The sequence below is a fragment of the Zalophus californianus genome, chromosome 5 (assembly GCF_009762305.2).
Source record: "Zalophus californianus isolate mZalCal1 chromosome 5, mZalCal1.pri.v2, whole genome shotgun sequence".
In the NCBI taxonomy this organism is placed as follows: Eukaryota; Metazoa; Chordata; class Mammalia; order Carnivora; family Otariidae; genus Zalophus; species Zalophus californianus.
Window position 1 is genome coordinate 21,062,611 of NC_045599.1, and position 21,272 is coordinate 21,083,882.

The 21,272-nt window shown below is 42.5% G+C and overlaps 1 protein-coding gene across 1 annotated transcript in view; it reads left to right on the forward strand.

Annotated features, from left to right (window-relative positions):
• The window catches only part of LMNB1 (lamin B1), a 52,845-nt gene extending 35,172 nt beyond the window's left edge, over positions 1 to 17,673 (forward strand). Inside the window, exons 6-11 of the mRNA XM_027606705.2 lie at positions 2,763 to 2,983; positions 3,848 to 4,073; positions 5,881 to 5,985; positions 9,111 to 9,230; positions 14,276 to 14,383; positions 16,901 to 17,673. Coding sequence (XP_027462506.1) covers positions 2,763 to 2,983; positions 3,848 to 4,073; positions 5,881 to 5,985; positions 9,111 to 9,230; positions 14,276 to 14,383; positions 16,901 to 16,942 — 822 coding nt within the window. The 3' untranslated portion in view covers positions 16,943 to 17,673. The remainder of the gene's footprint in view (positions 1 to 2,762; positions 2,984 to 3,847; positions 4,074 to 5,880; positions 5,986 to 9,110; positions 9,231 to 14,275; positions 14,384 to 16,900) is intronic.
• The last annotated feature ends 3,599 nt before the right edge of the window (positions 17,674 to 21,272 follow it).

The following is a 21,272-nucleotide window of genomic DNA, read 5'->3' on the forward strand; positions in this document are numbered from 1 at the left end:
GCAAAGAGACGTTTTGGGGTTTACAAATCTAGGCTCAGATGTTACCTCCGAATCTTGGGTACTTCATGCCTTTCATCAACTCTCCTTTAGATTCCACCTTGTTGCTCCTTCTGTCTACCTCCCACATCAGAAATACAGTGGAGAGGTTGATTGAAGGAGAAGCATTTGAACTTAAATTTTATTAGAAGCCTGTGAGGGAAAAAAAATGGATTTCTTAGTTTATAGCATGGTTTTTGCAAATGCAGTTTAAGGGCGAGTTCTTGAGGCAGGAATTATGTTTAGGATCACTCTTAAGATGAATGCCTGCTTCCGATATAGAGTGTCAGATGCTACTCTGTTTTTAATTGAGTGATTATTATTATTTTTTTAAGATTTATTTATTTATTTGACAGAGACACAGCGAGAGAGGGAACACAAGCCAGGGGAGTGGGAGGAGGGAGAAGCAGGCTTCCCGCGGAGCAGGGAGCCCGACGCGGGGCTCGATCCCAGGACCCTGGGACCATGACCTGAGCCGAAGGCAGATGCCTAACGACTGAGCCACCCAGGCGCCCCTGAGTGATTATTTTTTAAATAACCTTTTTACTCTGACATAATCCTAGATTTACAGAAACATTAGAAAGACACTACGGCAGGTCCCCTGTCCCTCTCGAAGTTTTCCCCCATTTTAACCATCTTACGTTCTCATGGTGTATTTGTCAACATGAAGACACTACTTTTGGTACCTTACTATTAACTAGACCCTAGACTATTGGGATTTTACCACATGTTCAGTTGCTCTTGTTTTTCTTTACAGGGTATCACATGTCTCTCTAGTCGCCCCTGGTCTCACAGTTTCTCAGGCTTTCCTTGTTTTTTTATGACCTTGGGAGTCTTGAGAACTGGCAACTTACCTGTGTATTGTCCCTCAGTCTGGGTTTGTCTGGTGCTTTTCCCATGAGACTGGGGTTCTGGGTTTTAAGTAAGTGCCCTTCTTGACACGTTGTATCAGGGATCACAGGACACCCACAGGGCATCACTGGTGATACCTTCATCACTGGTGAAGGTAGTGTTTGCCAGGTTTTTCCATTGTCAAATCACCCTTTCTCTCTTTCCATACTCCGTTCTTGGAAAGCAGGTCACTGTGTCCAGCTCACTCTTGAGGGTTGAGGACAGGAAGTAAGCTCCACATCCTGAAGGGAATGTCTACATTTATTAAGTGGAATTCTCTGAAAGATTTGTCTCTTCTTTCTTACTTATTTATATTGTATTCATCCATTTGTTTATATTAGTTGGACTCATGGATATTTATTTTACACTTTGGGTTATAATTCAATACTACCTTCCTTTATTGGCTTAGGTGGTTCTGTCAGAATGCCTATTGTGTCCCCCCTTTTTTGAGCACTTCTTTATTTATAGTACTATAAGATGCTCCAGGCTCATCCTCTGTTTTCCTTGCCACAGCCCTGGAATCAGCCATTTGTCCACAGAGCCCTGGTTCTTTTTACTGGAGAGTGGTACATAGAATTTAAGATCTGGACGCCGAGTGCCTCACTGGTACTGGGGTGTCATTGCTTCTAGGCCCTCTTGTGGATGGAGCTAGGTAATATATGTGGATATGCCAAACCATGTTTACACACTCTCTGTAATTGTATCTCTGTCCACTTGTATTTATATTAAGCTAAACCCACGTTCATACAGATGTTTCTGACTAACCCCATACCACAGGGTTCATTTTTGGCTTTCTTGCTTGCTTATCTATCACTTTTCTCTTTGAGAGTGAAAAACCTGTTTTCTACCGTCCTGTTTACTTATTTGTTCATCCCGGGTATAGATGTAAAGTGCTTTCAAAATTTTTAAGCCATACCCCTGTGAGGAATACATGTACTAACTAGAGTACAGTGTTTCCGCACAGTGCAGATTCTCCTTTTGATATGTAGTCTTCCAGGTTTAATTTTTGCATTGTACATGCCCTTTCTCTCCTGCTCTGATGCTGCTGCCTGTGATTCTAAGGGCCTGAGCTATCCATCAGTCTTTTTGAGTTGATTACCTTTGTCATTTTCTGAGGCCACTGAGATGAATTCAGTCTTGGGAGAAACACGGAAGAGTAATTACCTAGTGAGACACAAGGTTTCTCAGATGAACTTTCTGGTCACAGGTTGTGTGATTTCTCACTTTTTATGTACCAAATACAAAGTTTCTGTGTTTACAGTAACATCTTACTGTAAATAGAGAACACTGTGTTGTATATGGTCTCTGTGTGCTGCCTGAGCACGAGCGCACAGCGGTTCTACAGGGACACTGTCCCTGAGCTATTGGCATCCCTTCCTGTGGTTTCCGAAGAGTCCTAGCAGTTCTCCACAACACCCTTTCACCTGCCCTTAGGTTTCTTTAGTCAGCGTGTTTCATTTTTAGTTAATTTATACTTTTGAGTGAAATGGATTGTAGGGGGCTAGACTTGACTTTTATTAAAACTATAGCTTTTAAAATTTTGTTTTATTTGGCCAAATACAGAAAAATTATATGTACATTTATGACACTTGCATTTGATAAATTTATCTCTTTCTAAAGTCTTTTTATAAGCCAAAACTTTCCTGAAGTTGTATTTTGTGTTGGAGAAATTTTGGTTTTTAATTTCTTAAAATCTAAGTCTCTTTTGCATTCTAAAGATAGAGATTCCTTCAGGTTCTATTTGTTTTCCCGTCCAGGAAATGGTTTAAAAATAGCTGCTTTGTGTTAGTGTTGGAATGTTCCTCGAAAGTAAATGTGTTCCCTTGACTCTGAAGTCTAGAGCATGTTTGGAGAGGATTCAGGAGCTGGAGGACTTGCTTGCTAAAGAAAGAGACAACTCTCGGCGCATGCTGTCTGACAAAGAGCGGGAGATGGCGGAAATAAGGGATCAGATGCAGCAACAGCTGAACGATTATGAACAACTTCTCGATGTCAAGTTAGCCCTGGACATGGAAATCAGTGCTTACAGGAAGCTCCTAGAGGGCGAAGAGGAGAGGTAAGCGCCTCAGGTGTCCCTCTACCTCACAGTTTGCTTCTTGCCCCCACCCTTTTTATTTAAAGAGTAATAACTAGGGTTGGGCCTTTGCAAAAATTTTATTTTAACATTTAAGGCAATTTCAGGCAATTTCAGGCAAAATAAAGTATTTTCTCTGTTATTTTTTAACATCTAGGTGTAGAGGTAAATAGATATGGATCATATTTCTACCAAAACAACAAAAAATATTGTTTAAGGAGTCTTATTAATATTATTTTAAATGCTGGACTGTTGTAAGATATGGAGTATTTTTCTTGAGCTTTTGATTATTTAATATTTTGTAAAATACTTAGTTTTCTGAAAGAGACGTTATAGTCACTTTTCAAATCTGGTTAATGTATAAATCCTTTGATACCTGTTCTTAGAAAAAGTTTCTAAGGGAAAGTGTCTGATTTAGAATAGGAAGCCATTCAGTTTCATTGTTACATGCATTGTGATTGTAGTTTTATGAAAAGAAAACACAGGTATGAAAAAATCAGGAAAAGTATACCAAACAGAACAGTGGTTGTGGTAGGGTGGTGGTAGGTGGGTTGGTTCCTGCCCCTGTGTTTTCCACAATTCCTGCACAGTGATTATATTCTGTTCCTAGGGAAAACATTCAAATTATTGCTTTTTTAAAGAATAGTGTGATGCACATGTTAGCACAAATAAGCTTATCTTAGTTAAGAAGTATATTGGCCTTGTCCAGCAGATCTTCAGTAATGTTTTGCTTTAGAAATGCACATGCAGGAAAAGAAATGCATGTGCAGGCTATTAATGTCCTTTTTTCTAAAGTAGGAAGGGCATAAGTGTCTTATAAATGGAATGTTTGTTTTTCCCATGTAGATTGAAACTCTCTCCAAGCCCTTCTTCTCGTGTGACAGTATCCCGAGCATCCTCTAGTCGGAGCGTGCGCACAACTAGAGGAAAGCGGAAGAGAGTCGATGTGGAAGAGTCCGAGGCGAGCAGTAGCGTTAGCATCTCTCACTCTGCCTCAGCCACCGGGAATGTCTGCATTGAAGAGATAGATGTTGATGGGAAATTTATCCGCCTGAAGAACACTTCCGAACAGGTGAGAAACTGACCCACCCTTTTCTCCAGGAAGGCTTTGCTGACTGGTAGAGATGATTTCGCAATTGCCTTAATGCCTCAGACTTTATTTGGATTCGTAGTCTTCACAAGAATGAAGTAAATTATATTCGTGAAGTAAAGTATACCTTAAAATAGGAGGAAGAGGAGATGCTACACTTACTGGCTTAAAGGTTTTCTTCCTTAATGTTTTTTTACAGAGCCAGAGCTTTTTTCCACACTTGGTCATTCTTGCACAGTGGCCTTCCTAAGGATAAGTTACTCTTATTCCCCGCCCTAGCCAGACTTGTGGAAAAATTGGAGTTGTGAGTGTAAATGGGAGATATTCTTTCATAGCTGTTAACCTCAGCAAAGGAAGGAAATGCGAGCCCAGACTCAGATATGTGCAGGGAGTATTTTTCTCTCTGGATAAATGAGTGAATACTAATGATTTGTTTGTCTGAAGAATAGTATGGAGCCCTATCTTGAAATTATTTGTTTAAAAGTAAACAAAATATTCATAGGGAATTCTGAGGTTTCGAGCTGGGGTCTTTGAGAGCTCAGTAGTGAAGGTCCTCCCTGGCTAGGCATCATGGAGCTGGAGGTCGTGGAGGGGTGTGAGATGATGCTGGAAGGCAGGTCTGGGGGTTCGTGGACATGCAGTGGGATGGATGTCACTTTCTGAAGCATGTGTTCAGGATTTGTCACATGTTGTTTGTGAAAAGCATTCCTTTTCTCCTCTGTCTTGTGTGTGGATGAGTAAATAATTTGGATGGGCAAAGGCAAGCTAGCAGTTCACGTACTAAAGAGAATAGGCTCCAAGCCCTCTTAGTCACGACTTTAAAAGCCAAAGAACAACAGTAGCCTCTGTTGCTTCATTGTTGTAGTTTGGCTGTTTTTCAAAAGGCATAACAGCCCTGTGCTGAGTTATTCTAAAGCTGGCTTTCAGCCTGGTTTATTCTTGTCTTTGAGTTAGAGATGGGTATAGATTAGTGCAGCTAGTTGCTTCAAATACCCTGCACCTTTCCTCAGGTGCCCGGCAGCCCTTGGCAGCTTGGGGACCAGAAATGATAGCCATCACTTGGGACTGGTCATTGCATCACTGACCCTTTTTCAGCCCCTTATGCTTTGAGATAAGGGAGTTAAGTGTGGGCAGAAGTGGGATAGGTGCAGAAGAAAAGGGTTATATTTTCTTCCATCTGTTTTTAAGCTTATGTGTCTGTATTTTATTAAGATTTTTATTTATTTATTTGAGAGAGAGAGAGAAAGAGAGAGAGCACGAGCAGGGTAAGGGGCAGGGGGAGAAGCAGGCTCTCCACTGAGCAGGGAGCCCGAAGTGGGGCTTGATCCCGCGACTCCATGCCGGGACTCCAGGATCATGACTTGAGCTGAAGGCAGACACTTAACCAACTGAGCCACCCAGGCGCCCTTTTGTGTCTGTATTTTTTAAAGCTTAAAGTAATCAAATATTAGATGTTTATAATCGTGATTATGACTGCTAGATTGTATTGTAATATCATAGACCCACCCAATCTAGCAGTGAATACGGACCATTTAGTTTGGTTCACATCCCTTTTCTTCCAGTTTTGTCTTTTTTAAAATTAAGTACCTTAATATTAAAACTGCAGCATTGTTGAAGATACTGTTTTGCTGAATGACAAAACCATGTTTTCTTTTTATGGTAGGAAAATAAGAATCCGGGAAAGACAGCCACAGAGCTGTCTTAGCTTAACTGCCTGTGTAAATTCATTTGATTAGCCATCACTTTCTGTATACTCGATGTGACCTTGTTTTGCTCTGTTTATGAATAGGATCAGCCAATGGGAGGCTGGGAAATGATCAGAAAAATTGGAGACACATCAGTCAGCTACAAATATACCTCAAGATATGTGCTGAAGGCAGGCCAGACTGTTACAGTAAGTGAATTTATCATCATTTAATTTAACTTCGCTGTCTTAACAAACAGTTAAAGTGATTCAAGAAAATTCTTGGCTTAAAGAGAAGCATTTTAGAAATGGGCATTAAAAAATCTTTGACATGATTAGGGAATTACAAGTGCTATTAAAGATTTTAAAAATTCTATCTTATTGAGAGCGGTAATTGACTATTAAAAGTGAAAGTATTGACCTTTGAATTCTTTTTATTTTGTCTACTCCAGTAGATATAAAACAGCTGTCTCTTGACTGATTGTAGCCCAGTCTGATTCAGGAGATACTGCTTGGCATAAAGAACTATTAGGAGGATAATCTGTTAATGCTAAGGTATGCCTTAACACAACAGTCATCAGCCTTGGGTGACCCTCCGCATCATCTGGGTAGTGTTTTGTTGTCCAGGTCCCACCTCACCCTTAGTCACCATCTCTGGTGTTGGATTAGGGAACTTACGTTTTGAATGAAAATTATTAAGTGATAGGTCCTGTTGTAATGAATCACTTTTTAAAACATACTATTTTAGAGAGGGTAACATGGTTTTTACATAGTGTTTAAGTTTCTAGATTTAAAAAGAGATGGGCTTTGTGACACTCTGACTCTATTTTGAGTTCTAAATGGTTCACTGTTGCTGTGTTCTGAAATGCCACATCTTTAATAGTCACTAAATATCATAGCATACTTTTTAGAGAAGTAGCTTCATTGAGCAAATACAAAATTCCTTTACTTTTACTTAGTAGATTTTGCACACAATGTGTTGACTTTGATATAGATGTGAAAGAAGTCCACATTTTTATTCCTGAAGTATGTAGAAGTGATGGTCTCTTTTTATCAGTTCCTTTTAAAAAATATTAAACACATATTTTAAAGTTTATGATTGATACACATCTTATTTAGTGTTTAAGATCAAAGGCTCAAACTGGTTAGGACTTCTCTTTTAAATAGTGTGTCATAGAGCTTGATACCACATTGTGAAAATATCAGATGCTAATTTTGTAATGGTAAAAAATGGGAACAAATGTCCTAACCACGCTGTTCTTTCTTCTCTAGTAATTATTACGGTGAGAGAAAATTGTTCAGTCCTATTATGTGTCTTATGGAAGCTGCATAACGTGGTGGAAAGAATCTGACATTCTAATTCAGAAGATTCAGATTTGAGTGTGCTTTCTCTCTCTCTAAAGTAATGTGAAACCGTTATGCCAATCATCTGCTTTTTCCACTAGATATAGTTCCTCAGGGACCAAATAGATATATATACTATAGGTCTAGTGGAGAACTCAATTACCATGTGAAATGTAATCCTTTTTTTTTTTTTAGTAGCTAACATTAAATGTGATAAGCTCTTTGGAACATGGTAGTGATAAGTAATCTTACTATAAAATTGTACCAGGCAATAGCAAAGATCAGTTTAAAACTCTAGAACACAAATAAGAGAAATATATATATACATATTTAAAATTTTCTTGTAGGGGCGCCTGGGTGTCTCAGTCGTTGGGCATCTGCCTTTGGCTGGGGTCGCGATCCCAGGGTCCTGGGATCGAGCCCCGCATCGGGCTCTCTGCTCAGTGGGGAGCCTGCTTCTCCCTCTCCCACTCTGCCTGCTTCTGTTCCCTCTCTCACTGTCTCTCTGTCAAATAAATAAATAAAACCTTAAAAAAAGATAAAATTTTCTTGTAGCCACATTAAAGTAAAAAGAAAGGTATGAAATTAACTTTAGTACTATATCTTATTTAATGCATTGTATCCAAAATATTATTCTTTCAACATGTGATCATTATAAAAAATTATTTGTCAGATATTTTACCTTTTCTTTTTTTTTTTTTTTTTGGACTAAGTGTTCAAAGTTACAGCTATCCTCACAGTACCATCTCACTTTTGACTAGCCATATTTCAGATGCTCAGAGGCCACATATGGCTAGCATATTGAATAGGATAACTCTGGAACATAATAGTTTTAGATTAAATTACCCAGTAAGGTTACCGACCTTTTGTGATTATTATTAACACTAAACCAATTCTATGATTCCATATGAACCATGGTGAAAAAGTATTGCTTGAAATTAGGAAAACACTAACATTCCACATGACCTCACAGCCTGGATCCAATTGGTTTTTGTTTTATCGCAGTTAACGCTCCCTGTCCCTTTCTAGTTGTAATGCTATTTCTAGTCTTCCTGTTGCTATCATGTGGCCATTTATATTGTGAAATAATTTATGGGGTGTAAAACTTCTCTATTTTCGTATGGTCTTTTAGAAACCTCAAGACTGGTGGTAGTAACCCTACACATGAGGACATTGAGGTTGGTAGAGCTGGAGTGATTTGTCCAGGGTTCACACCTAGGTTTTCTAACTCACATTTTCTCCACTCTGCCAGTACTCTTTTGCCAATAAAATGCATTAAAAATATAGCAGAATTTCCTTGCTTATGAGACGGGAAAAGTAATTATTTGTTTGCCTATTTCAGTAGTAGTCCTGTTTATCATTAATTAATGGGCTATTTGTTCATTCCCTGCATGCATTCTGGAGTTCAGTCTCAGACACTCCTGGGGTATTGTGACACTGCCCCTCCTTGGAGACATACCAGTTTCTATAAGAATGTTCTAGATGGGCTGTCTGCTGCAGATTTTTTGAGAGGAATTAGTAGGATCACCTCACTGACTGCTGTTGGCCGCTGGAAGATACCTTTGGAAGAACGGCCCATAAAAACCCTAACAGGGTGCTGACAGGGAGAGCTGATCCTTGCTCAGTGAGCCAGCCCCGCTGTGTGGCTAATCCCCTGTTCTTCACAGCAATCCCGTTTCTGTCCCATTTCATGGATAATGAGAATAAGGCCACTTGCACACGTTCAGCTGACATGTCGAGGGGCTAGGAGGTGAATGTAGATAATGTCACCTCAGATCCCTAGGCGTCAGCATTCCCATTTATCAGATGGGGAAGCTGAGACCTCAGTAGGATCTCCTGGACACACAGCTAGTTCGTACAGCAGGTCTGAAGCTGGGACACAGTTCTGAGACTTAGAATCAGGGGTTCAAGTCTCTTCATTACGTTGCCGTCACTAGGATATGGGAGGGCATATCAGTTCTGGAGGAACTGATGTCCTTTCTTTTTTCTAGATCTGGGCTGCAAATGCTGGTGTCACAGCCAGTCCTCCCACCGACCTCATCTGGAAGAACCAGAACTCTTGGGGCACTGGTGAAGATGTGAAGGTTATATTGAAAAATTCTCAGGGAGAGGTAAGGCCGTTTTATCAGTACCGCTCCAGTGTCTGTTCCACTCGAAAGTTCCTTGTGCAAGTGTGATTTCTTTTCAGAAGTCACATTGAAATGTGAAGTAACTGATGGCTTACACCAGACCAAGGCTGCTGAGTAAATCAAAGTGAAGCCGACTTCACGTTTTAGGAGTGAAATGGGAGTGTATCTTGGAGCACTGAACATGAGCACAGGCTCCAGTTTCTGCCTCCCCTGCCCCCTGGCTTTGTCACTTCTGGCAAGTTCCTTCACCTCTCTTAGTCTTCTCATTTTATTTTATTTATTTATTTTTTAAATTTTTTATTGTTATGTTAATCACCATACATTACGTTATTAGTTTTGGATGTAGTGTTCCATGGATCATTGTTTGCGTATAACACCCAGTGCTCCACGCAGAACATGCCCTCTTTAATACCCATCACCAGGCTAACCCATCCCCCCACCCCCCTCCCCTCTAGAACCCTCAGTTTGTTTCTCAGAGTCCATCGTTTCTCATGGTTGGTCTCCCAATCTTCTCATTTTAAAATGGAGGATAATAATAAGACAAGTCACAGAGCTGTGATAATACTAATGTAATGAGTATAACATAAATGAGATACCCATTGGGAAACGCTTGGGATGTATCTATCTGGCTTCTGGTAACTATGTTATTAGCTATTAGCTATGGGTCCTAGCTCTCAGAATGTTTGTGAAACTCTTGAGTTTGAAGATTTTGGAGTGTACATCTGCTTGAGGTTTTTGTTTTCAACCTATCAGTCCTAGATTCTTATCAAAGAACCTTCCCTACCCTCACCGTAACGTAAAGACAACCTGTGCCCTATGCACGCATGCACACCAGCCCACCCCCCACCCCCCAGAAATGGGGCTCTGTGAAGGGGGGTTGTGGATGCAGGCCAGCTTGCAGCTTCCCCTTCAGGTTTCCTTCTCTGCTCCCGTGATGCCAGCTGCAGACCTCTTACCCTGTCTGGTGCTTTGGCCCATTGGCCTCTCTCACTAGAGTCCTAAGCACATCAAGGGCAAGGACCTATTCTGCTTTTCCCTGGCACATAATAGGCATTCAGTAAGAATTTCCCTGGCTAAAAAAATGTTAAAAATTAAACACAGACCTGCCCTTAAGTTCAGAGAAATAAAGTAACTAACAGGATTTGCCGTGGGGGGTCCGAGGTGTTTGTGTTCCCAGTCCTCTGCCTGGCGGCTTTCCCATCCGTCCCTCACTGGGTGCATCTGCTGGTCCTTGGACTGCTCTTCATTCGGAGCCCTTGTCCACCGGGGAGGAGTTCCCGTGATCTCAGGCCGAGCCAGGAAGGGAACGGCCTGTGATTCTATCACTGTAGACCTCGGCACAGTTGTGTGAGACTGGGGGGCAGCCCTGGGGAATTCACCCCCGATACCCGGCCTGGCTCTCAGGAGGGGCGTCGTTGACACATGCCATCAGTCACTCGTGGGCTTCAGGCTGTTGGGTCTTTCTCCCGCTCTCTCTGCGGAAGCCCTTGCTTGTTTCTTGTGTTGGGCGCGTTGGGGTCCTTCCCCATCGCTGCTGCCCCACTGCACTGACCGCGGCTCTGGTGCTGGGCACCCCCCGATGTCGGCATTGGTGGGCCACGGGGCTCCGGACACGGTCTGTGATGTGGGGCTGTGCCGACGCAGCAGGCTTTTGTGTGCCCTGGGATCAGTCCTCACCTCGCCCTTTGTTTCTCTTGAAACCGGATTCAGGTTATGAGTGATCTTGTAGGAAGGGTTTGGAATGTAGCAGGTTGAAGAGCCCCCAAAACATCTTAGATAGAATGGCCTGTGGACAAGCAGATACCATGAACGGGATGGAGCTTGAGGTGGTGTTACAGTGATGTCTCCACAGAGCTAACTACAGCTCAGGTTTCCCTTCATAATTTAAACCCTTGAATATTAGATTATTTGGTTGGTTGGATTGTCTTTTGTTTTTAACCAACTTCTGTCTTCTGCTTGCTGGGCTCTATTAAGTGACTTCCGTCAGAAACGAGGAAAGTATCAGGAATACAGTTTTTATGTCTGTGGTTGTCACACAAGTCACATTTGGTATTTAGTCCTTTAATTCTGAAACCATGTTTCTTAGTAGGTCCCAGGCCATATTTGCAACAATCCATAATTACCACCATAAAGACCATTGTTCTGTAAGATTGTAGATAATTGGCTTAAGTTAGTTTCATTTTTTACGTGTATTTTCCTCTTGCTGAGGCATTGGAAATGTCAGAAAATGCACTTGAGCAATCTATAATGGGAATATACGGGCTCACACAACCAAAAATCCAGAGATAATGGACTTGATCCAGTGGCTCACCCAGTGTCCCCAGGGATCTTCTGTGTGTCTGTTTTCTGAGTGTCTTCCTTGGTTGATGCAGCATGGGTGCTGGATGCTCCTGGAGGTGCATCGTTCGAGGTTGTTTTTTTGTGGGCAAGAGCCTTGTTCCCTGTGAGTTTCCCATCCTGGAAGTCACTCGTATGTGCCAGCTTGGGTCACAGGCCCACCTCTAAACCAGTCCCTGGGAGGGTTTAGAGGACACAGTTAGCTTGAGCTGCCTTCTCCCCTCCAACAGCTCGATCCTACTCTGCTCCTGTGACTCATGTGTCCCATCTCCATGGGAGAGAGGGGGACCCAGCTAAAACGGGGGCTTTGACAAACGAGGACGGGGGATAGTGGACGACTAAAAAGAGCAAATGTTGACTTGCTAAAATAGAATGTTTTTCTTAATTTCTTTTTTTTTAAGATTTTATTTATTTATTTGCCAGAAAGAGAGAGAGGGCGAGTGTGAGCACAAGCAGGGGGAACGGCAGGCAGAGGGAGAAGCAGATTGATTTCCTGCTGAGCAGGGAGCCCGACGCAGGGCTCGATCCCAGGGCCCTCAGGTCATGACCCGAGCTGAAGGCAGACGCCTGACTGAGCCACCCAGACGCCCCTAGAATGTTTTTCTATGAGGGAAATAAGAAAGCAGTCTCTCTGTACCTTCGGAAATATAGTTATAAATGAAACTTTTGTATATGTGGATGACTACGTAGGTGTACAGAGATATCATAGTTTAATGGTCGGCCCCTCCACTCACCAGAACCGCTTGGATCTGTAGGTAACAATTTGCTGACTTCTGTGGCATAGGTACCCCACACTCCCCCCGTGGGGACTTCAGGCTGTCAGCGTGTCGTGACTGAGCAGAGCTGGAAGAGGTGAGCTCATCGGCTGGTGCTGGCTGGAGTCCTCCCGAATCCTGTCCCTTTATGTGTGCAAGGCCTTAACAGGGACCCACAGATAATACATTTTGTAGACAGATCATTTATGTGGGTCTTTTAGGGCACTTGATAGGGCTGGATATCTTGCTGAGAGGAATTTTTTTGATAAAGACATTTATCTACTAGCACCTTGACTAATAACAATTTCCTGGGCCTCAACCTCCCAACAATTTTTGGTTCTAAATTTGTTTTATGATTTTTCTATCAATTTTTAGACCTTATTTAGCATACTTATTTTTCTGTGCAGGCTTTCTGCATTAGATTAATTGGTTTTTAAGTGTCATCAAATGAAAAGTGCTTAACAACATGCTTACGTTAAAAGTAGTTAAATTGAATTAATTTATGATTAACTTTGTTGGGCAAATTGCTTTTTCTGAGTTTTGCATTTGGGGACAATGTTCTTAAGTCACATGCTTAAAGAACCCGCATTTCCAGATGAGGTGTGTACACTTGTCACCAGCTGCCCGAGCTGGAATGTAAGATTCTCTAGCAGGTTTTCTTTGACTTTTCTTGCCTCATTTTAGGATGAATTATGGAAAGCTGGGTACTCTGAGATCTTTATGAGAATTCCTTTTTCTGTTTTGTGTGCCGCCATCCCCCAATCGATCTCTTACTTCAAAGCATTATAATTGAACTAAGGATTCACATGCCTTTTTGTCAGTGTGGGTTTGGTCACAGCAGGCTATTATTTGTGAAATGGCCGTTTGTGTGTGTACCACTGACTGAGCTCCCAGAGTTGAAGTTTCTGGCTAATGGAAACTCTCAGAATGGTCCCTCTTCTTTGGCCATGCAACGGTAATCAAAATTCCCCAGAAAACACTAGTGTACACCTCGCTTCCTTTGTGACATATTTTAAAATGGAGCTCTCATTTGTACGACACGGTGTTTTTGGTTTTCTTTCTCTGCCATTTTAAACTAGCTGGTTGTGTGTTAGATTCCAGATAAGCTTTTACTGGTGTAATTTTAGCATCTTCATCGGTGGAGTTCTCTTTCTTGAGTGACCTTATGATTTGGTACAGAATAACGTGAGCAGCTCTGTGGCACTCTGCAGGACGTCCTCATTTACTTGCTGCCAGATCATCAGGTCAGCCTTCTCACACAGAGACACTGCTGCATTGTGTAAGTCCAGGAGCGTCACCTGCGTGTGAGCCCTTTCTGCAGGGAATGGTTACATTCTGTCGTGCCTCCAGTGAGTGAGTGATGGGACTGTTTTCTGTGTGGAATATGCGGGAGCTTCTTCACTAGTGTGTTGGTAGTAGGGAGTGCTCGTCTGTCTTGATTCCATTTCCCAAGAGGAACCAGTTGCTGAGGGTGGACTGTTGCCACCATGGTCCCCGAGATCACAGCACTTGGCCTTCACCTTCATTTTATTCAGCATTTATTTAGTGCCTTCTTTCTGCTAGGAGCCAGGATCTTGAAGCTGAATTCATGCTGGGTGTTATAAAGAATCCAGTGTGCTATATGGTTCACAGAGTTCTCAGGAGCAGAATGGGATCAAAAGCCTGGGAAATGTAGCCGCAGGTGTTTCACGCAGGACAGCAGTAGTTCCCCTGCCGGGAATATTGAAAATCTAAGAGCTGCTACCGGTTATGCAAAATTTCCTGCTCAGTAGCTACAGCTATCGATGAACCACTTTTTTCTTTTTAAAAAAATAATCCCTAATGTGGGAAAGGTGCGGTTTCTAAAAGCTAAGCAAAGAAAATTTCCCTCTCCCCAACTGCCTTTGTGATTTTTAAGTGTGGTTTTAACTTGAGATCGAGCCACTCTTGTTTTAGGAGGTTGCTCAGAGAAGTACAGTCTTTAAAACCACCATCCCCGAAGAGGAGGAGGGTGAGGAAGACGCGCCTGAAGTGCTGGCAGAGGAAGAAATTTTCCACCAGCAGGTATAACTCTAATATTTTTAAGTTTCATTGACAGAGTTACATAAAAACCAAAATCAATAGTGAGTTTGGTTTTTTCCCCCTGTTACTTGATGAACCACGTAAGTGATTGGCCAGGTGGGTTTGGTTCGGGGGATATTCAAGATAGCGCAGTCGAGTACTGGGAGAAAACGTGAGCACTTCTTGTAAAACATTTGTTTTCTTATTATGTCACATTTCAGTTTTGTTTTATAATGCACCTAGGTGTTCAGGTAGGACTTGTATATCTCTTATAAATAAGTATATATGGGCTGGAATGCGTGCTTAAAAATTATTGAAGAGTTCTGTGATAGAGAAGTTTAGATCACTAAATTAGAGTATCTGCATATAAACTTTAGAAACCAGAGTAATATTCAATTGCAGTGGGAAACAAAATTCTTGCTATATTAGGTTCCTAATCATCTAATTACAAGATAGATTTTAGCTGATGCTTGGGCTTTTGAGAGCTCTTGAAATAAAGAAACTCCAAATTTGATTTTAATTAATTAAATTGGAATTATTAATAAGTAGTAAGCCTTCAGTTTATGTTCTCAAGCTGTTTGAGTCAGATGATTAATCAGAATTCCTGCCCTTAATCCTTCTAAGACTTTGTCTCTGTGTCTGCAGACTTATAAATCTCTTCGTTTTGCTTCATTGGCCCCAGTCCTACCCCAAAAATGTTCTCGTATGTGGTTAGCCGCAAGGGTTGAGGACCACCTGAAGTGGGTTGTATGAGGTAGAATGAATTTTTGGATACTTCCTCATACATTTTGGAGGACTGTTTAAGAACAGATACTTTAGGCTTAGCTTGGACAAGAAAACAAGGACAAGTTCCATTTCCTGCCCTTACTGGGAAGCATCGTAGTGACCGAAAGGAAAGTAACAGCGTAGGAGATGCCTCAGGGTGCAGGACAAGTGGCTCAGAGTAGAGCTGGAGTGGGCAGGTGCTGGAGAGCTAAGGCCTCCAGAAGAGCTGGCAGGGTCTCTGGGAAGTATGCTTGTCCAGCATTTGGAAGGACTGGCAGTTGTTTGGGTAGCAGGAGACAGCCTGTGGTGTTCTGCGGGTGTTCCACTTACCTGTTGGCTGCCTTAACACACCCCCCAAGGCTTAGTGCCTTCAAACAAGTATTTCCCACTTGCCGTGAGCGGCGGTCTGACTGGGCTGAGCTGGGCACTTAGCTCTTTTGCTCCACGTGATAGTGAAGTTAATGATGCGGTTGCCCCCACCTGCGACCGTGGCTGGGGCTGGAAGGTTCTCGTTTCTCTCCATGTTCCTTTATCTTTCAGTAGTTTAGCCAAAGCTTAATTATAACATGGCGGCTGGCTTCCAGGAGGGTGAAAGAGGGCACCAGATCTCTTAAAGGCTAGGCCCATGTTCTCTTAGCCGAAGTGAGTCTCGAGGCCATCTCCAGTGCTAGTGAGGGTAAAACAGTCGTCAGCTCTTGACGGGAGGAGCGGCAGAGAATCTGTGGTGATCTTCCGTTCACCACAGGGGATGTGTCAGGACCTATGTGCCAAGCATATCTGTCCAGTTGTATTGGAGGGTGTGTGTCAGACATACAGGAAATGGGGAGCTCGGGGGTGAGTGTGCAGTCGGGATGCCTGGGCAGATAGCTTCTGCACACTGTGGAGCCAGGGAGCCGCCGACACCGAATCCGCGGTTGACTCCAGCAGGGAGACTGCAGAGACACGGAGGGACTGCGTGAATGGAGGTTCATAAGGACGTGGTGACAGAACTTGAGCGGGGCAAGAAGGAAAAGAAGTGAGATGTGCGAGGCTTTTAGCTTTTGTGATCAGAGTAGGTAATGATTTCAAGGTTTGAAAGAGGGAGGACAAAATGGTAAATATTTTGACTTTGCATTAGAGAATGGGTCCAGTGGCCTTTCGAATCGATTAGAAGGGTTTTTTTGTGACCTTCACCAAGCCAGTTTCAGTCCAGTGCGGTGGTAGGTAGGTCACAAGTCAGACCGTGAGGTTTTAAGGAATTAGTGGTAACAGAGAAGAATGGAGGGAGCCATTTTGACTTCACATTTGAGGACGAAGCCAGAACACGTGCTTTGGGACGCATAAGCGGAGGACGCAGCCAGCTGGAGTCCCTGATGTGGTTCAGAATGGAACCCGCTGACCTCCTGTTTCCCAAGTTATAAAAGGAGGTTATTTATTGAACAGCCACTTTCAACTTCAGCTGCATATTATAATTACTTAGGGAGCTTTAAAATTACATATAAATAGATACCACTTCCCCATTTAAATGAGAAATTCTCATTTAGTTGATCTAGGGACCTAGATCAGATTTTTTTTTTTTTTAAGCTCCTCCGGATCTGAATGTGCAGCTGGGGTTCAGTGTCGCTGTTCTGGAATTTGTTGGAAGCAGTCTGTAAGAGAAGGTTACAAAGGGTATTTGAAGTCAGGTAATACGGATTTGTCCTGTCTCTGCCTTAGTTGAAAGTACTGTCATCTACTTTCATAGCACTGATTTTTCTTTCTACTTTTCCTCATCAGGGAACCACAAGAGCATCCAATAGAAGCTGTGCAATTATGTAAACTTCTCAAGTCAACGGTCTTCCTCAGAATAAAGAAGTATGGTAATCCTTACCAACATGCAGTGCAGAGCCTTCTCAGAAGCACAGAATATTTTTGTATTTCCTTTATGTGAATTTTTAAGCTGCGAATCTGATGGCCTTAATTTCCTTTTTTGACACTGAAAGTTTTGTAAAAGAAACCATATCCATACTCTTTGTTGCAAGATGTGAATTATTGACACTGAACTAACTGTGTACTGTTTGGAAAGGGTTCCTCAAATTTTTTGACATTTTTTTGTATGTGTGTTTTTTTAAGTTCTTACGAGAAGGGGACGGGAGGGTAATTAAACCACTGTGTGTCTGGGTATAATCTGAAGATTGCTCCATCTAGATTAGCAATCTGCTCTTGATTACTCTCTGCTATATATAACGGTGCTGTGAGGGGGGTCATTTTTCAATATATCAAACTTTTGTACTGAATTTTTTTGTAATAAACAATCAAGGCTACAAAAATTTTTAATAGAAAAGAGAAATTTTGTAAGAAGGCAATATTAACCTAATCATCATGTAAGCACTCTTGGATGAAGGATTCCACAAAACTTTGTTTTATGGTTACTTCTCTTAGATTCTGAATTCACGCGGGGATGGGGAGGTGGGAGGGAAGGGTTTCTCTTAAAACGCATTAGCTGTGTTTTTAAAGATAGTGTAACTTGCTTTAATTTCCTATGTTACATTAACAAATAAACGCTGTTTTAATATTAATCTGCTGTCTTTTTTAACTTTAAAAAGCCCAATTTTGGGGGGAGAAAAATACTGTTTTCGTTTTGCTTTTCATAAAAATAATTTGGCTTCTTGTTTAAGCTAGTTGTTTCTTTAAGCTTTTTTTTTTTTAAAGATTTTATTTATTTGACAGAGACACAGCGAGAGAGGAACACAAGCAGGGGGAGTGGGAGAGGGAGAAGCAGGCTTCCCGCAGAGCAGGGAGCCCGACGTGGGGTTCAATCCCAGGACCCTGGGATCATGACCTGAGCCAAAGGCAGACGGTTAACGACTGAGCCACCCAGGCCCCCCTCTTTAAGCTTTGATAATGAGGGAGATAAATAGAGAAATATACTTTCTGGTGTGTTCCCCCCCTTTTCAGTACTGTTGTCATTAATAATGGTAGTAACAATAATAAAAGCAGTGATAATAGCTAATGTTTTGGAGCCAGGCATTGTGCTCAGTGCTTCATATTTTTGAGCTTATTAACAATAAGACCTTTCAAAATCTCTTTAAATAGGAGAGCCAAATGGGAACAGGGACAGTGGCAGAGGACACTGAGGAAGACATTCCTCTTGAAGAAGATACCTAGAATCGAGTTTTACTGTCTTGTAGAGAAGAGATCCTGAATAACAGGTACCTTCTAGAGGTTGAAGGTGTGAGGGCTCTGACCTAGGTAGGTGTGTGCTGTGGGGTGGCGTGGTTATGTATGGTAGTAATTAGGGTGTCATTTGTTAGGGGTTTAGGGCATCTTTGTCTTGTGATTGCTTTAGCCCAAGTGTGTTCATCTTGTAGAAAGTGGGAATGTCTGGACCATCCCTAGAACGGACAGATGATCAATTTCGGAAGCCAACCCAGAGTCAGTGCTTGGTTTGCCCTTAAAATATTCCTGCAGGAAGCAGCGTAAAGACTGCCAGCTTTCTCCTGAAAATAACCCCCAAAGTCTCAGAATCCTGTGCTCTGCAGATTTACTGCAGACCTGGTGCCCATCCCAGACACAAGATGAATGGTGGGGAAGATACTGTGTCTGGTGAAGCAGATAAAATGATAACTTCTCAACCCGGATTTGTCTTCAGAATGAGAATGGCACTGCAGCGTACGGCCAGACTCGGCTTTGAACCGTTTTGCCACAAGATGGGGTTCTTGCCATGAGAATACACTTGGGGTACTTTATTGCTGGGTAAATTAGGTTCTGGAATTGGACGCTTGCAGGCGGTAGGCATTAGGAAGCATTGGCTGCTGTACTCGGGAAGAGTGGTGCACGCTCTATAACCACCCAGATGGCCAGCGAGGGAGGGCGAAAATCCAGGACCCTGTTAGTACAAGGTGTGGCGTCCCTGGATGTGTAGCAAGCCGGAGGTTGTTGGGTTTACTCAGTCTGGCCAAGTTTAGACTTGGCCTAAAATTGAGGTTTTCAGAAAGCGAGCAGTACTTGAACCTGTGTCCCCCCGCCCCACGACCCAACATGAGAGGCGGAGGGTCAGAGCCCCTGTTGCCTCCTGCGTCCTCACTGTGTCGCCACATCCATGGAGCTTACAGGTACATTTCTGGATTATTCAACTATTTTATAAGCGTGAAATTTCCCCTTATTTTATCTTTGGTGTTCTGGTTTCACCACTATTTAGACAGGGAATTTTATTTTATTTATTTTTTTTTTTTAAGTAGGCTCCATGCTGTGCATGGAGGCTTGAACTCAGGACCCTGCGATTAAGATCTACTGCGGGGCTTGAACTCAGGACCCTGCGATTAAGGCCTGAGCTGAGATCAAGAGTTGGGTGCTTAGTCGACTGAGCCTCCCAGACGCCCCTAGACACAGGATTTTTTTTTTTTTTTAATTCCTCTTGTGTGTAGGTCTAGATATCTCTGTGTTCTTCATTAAGAAAATTTGGAGTGTTCTTAATTTGTTGAATATTATCTCTTTCCTGTTCGCTGTTCTTCCCTTTGGTGATTTCTTTTAGATTTATATTGAACCTCTTTCGTATCTTCTAGATTTCTCTGTGTTGTAGTCTCAGGAACTTCTTTGTATTTATTTCACTAATCCTGTTCTCAGTCTCAGTTTGTTTTTTTTTTATCCTTCTCATTGAGTTTGTAATTTTGTTGACTATACTTTTCATTTCTGGAATTATCTTTGATTCTTTTTCAAATTTGTCCTTATTTTCAACTCTTTTGTTTTTCTTCCTTTTAAAGAGTCCTCTTAATCACACTTGTTTTATGGTCTCTCATCTATGTTCCTGAATTCTTGTGGAGATCCTAATTTTCCTGTTAGCTGCAGAAAAAGGGATAGTTTGCTCTTTCATGGGTTTTTAGGATTGCGAACTTTTCTTCAGCAAGCGTGCTTTATTTTGTGAGTGGTTTGTATACCTACTGCACAGAGTAATTTGAGAGTTTCCTGTGCCAACTCCCCAGTGATTATAGTGGATTGGACTATATTGCTGTTTTCTCATCTTGTGGTGAACAATGCTCTCGGCTGCTGGTGCATGGGTCTCCTTGGTTTCTCACAGGTCACTTGCACCTGCTGCCCCCAGTCCCCATCAGAAGTTTGCCTTCACTCTGCATCGGCAGGCTTGCTGTAGTGGGAGGTGTGGGAGCACCTGACGGTTCTGAGCCTTTTGCAGCCGGCTCCCTTCTGGGTCCTGCCCCTGCATGGAGATCGTGCCGTGTTTCCTACCCCAACCTCCACCCCCACTCTGAATTCTTGCTTCTTAATGGCACCTGGGCAATTTTTATTCTTATTTTAAGCTTGGCTCTATATCACAGCAAACATTTAGTTACAGTTTATTAGTTTTGCAGTGAAGGAAGGGGTCCTCCTTGCCGGCTTATTTCCGCATCACACATCAGTACAAACATAGGCACGCTTATTTGCATATGTGTACGTGTATGTACTTCAAGAGAGATGATTATTCTAAATCATGTTCCTTTTGGTTTCAGTTTCTCACCCACCATCCCTTTCACGAAATCTTAAATTACAAAGAAAGTTCTTTGAATGCCCTTTCTTTTTCTGGCCAAATCACATGTTAAAAACAAAATGGGAAATTAAAAAGTGTCTTTAAATAACCTGCTTGTGAATCACTGGCTTCTAAACAAAATGCAAATCTTTTTAGTTCTGTTGCGTGAAGGAGCAGCGTGGATGTGAACTCTAGGAGGTACCACCGGAGGAGAATGACTTGTGCCTCTGAAGCCAGATTCTGGTATTTCCATGATAGTTACCTGGGAAAACCCAGAATTCTGAAATTGGGAAGACCCCTTCCCTCTCCTGCCAGAAAGAAAAAGGCACAGAAGGACGCGATATTTAATATTCTGTGTTTCTGCCATTTGCCTGTCTCACTCATGAGACACTCAGAACCAAACCGTTGGCAATAAGGAAGATACTTGGGCAAAATACATGTACAACTCACAGAAGTTGTATTTCAAGGTGTTGCTGGGAGAGCTTCTCATGAACATGCAATCGGGGAGAATCGGTAATCAGTGGGGAGCAGTCCGGGGGGTGGACGAGGCTTTGCTGTTCCGGAGGGGCAGCCAGAGCGAGGGCAGAGGACGATCACCGAGGCAGACCAGTGGCCGGTGTGCCCTGGAGGCCGGCCCTGCACTGAGAG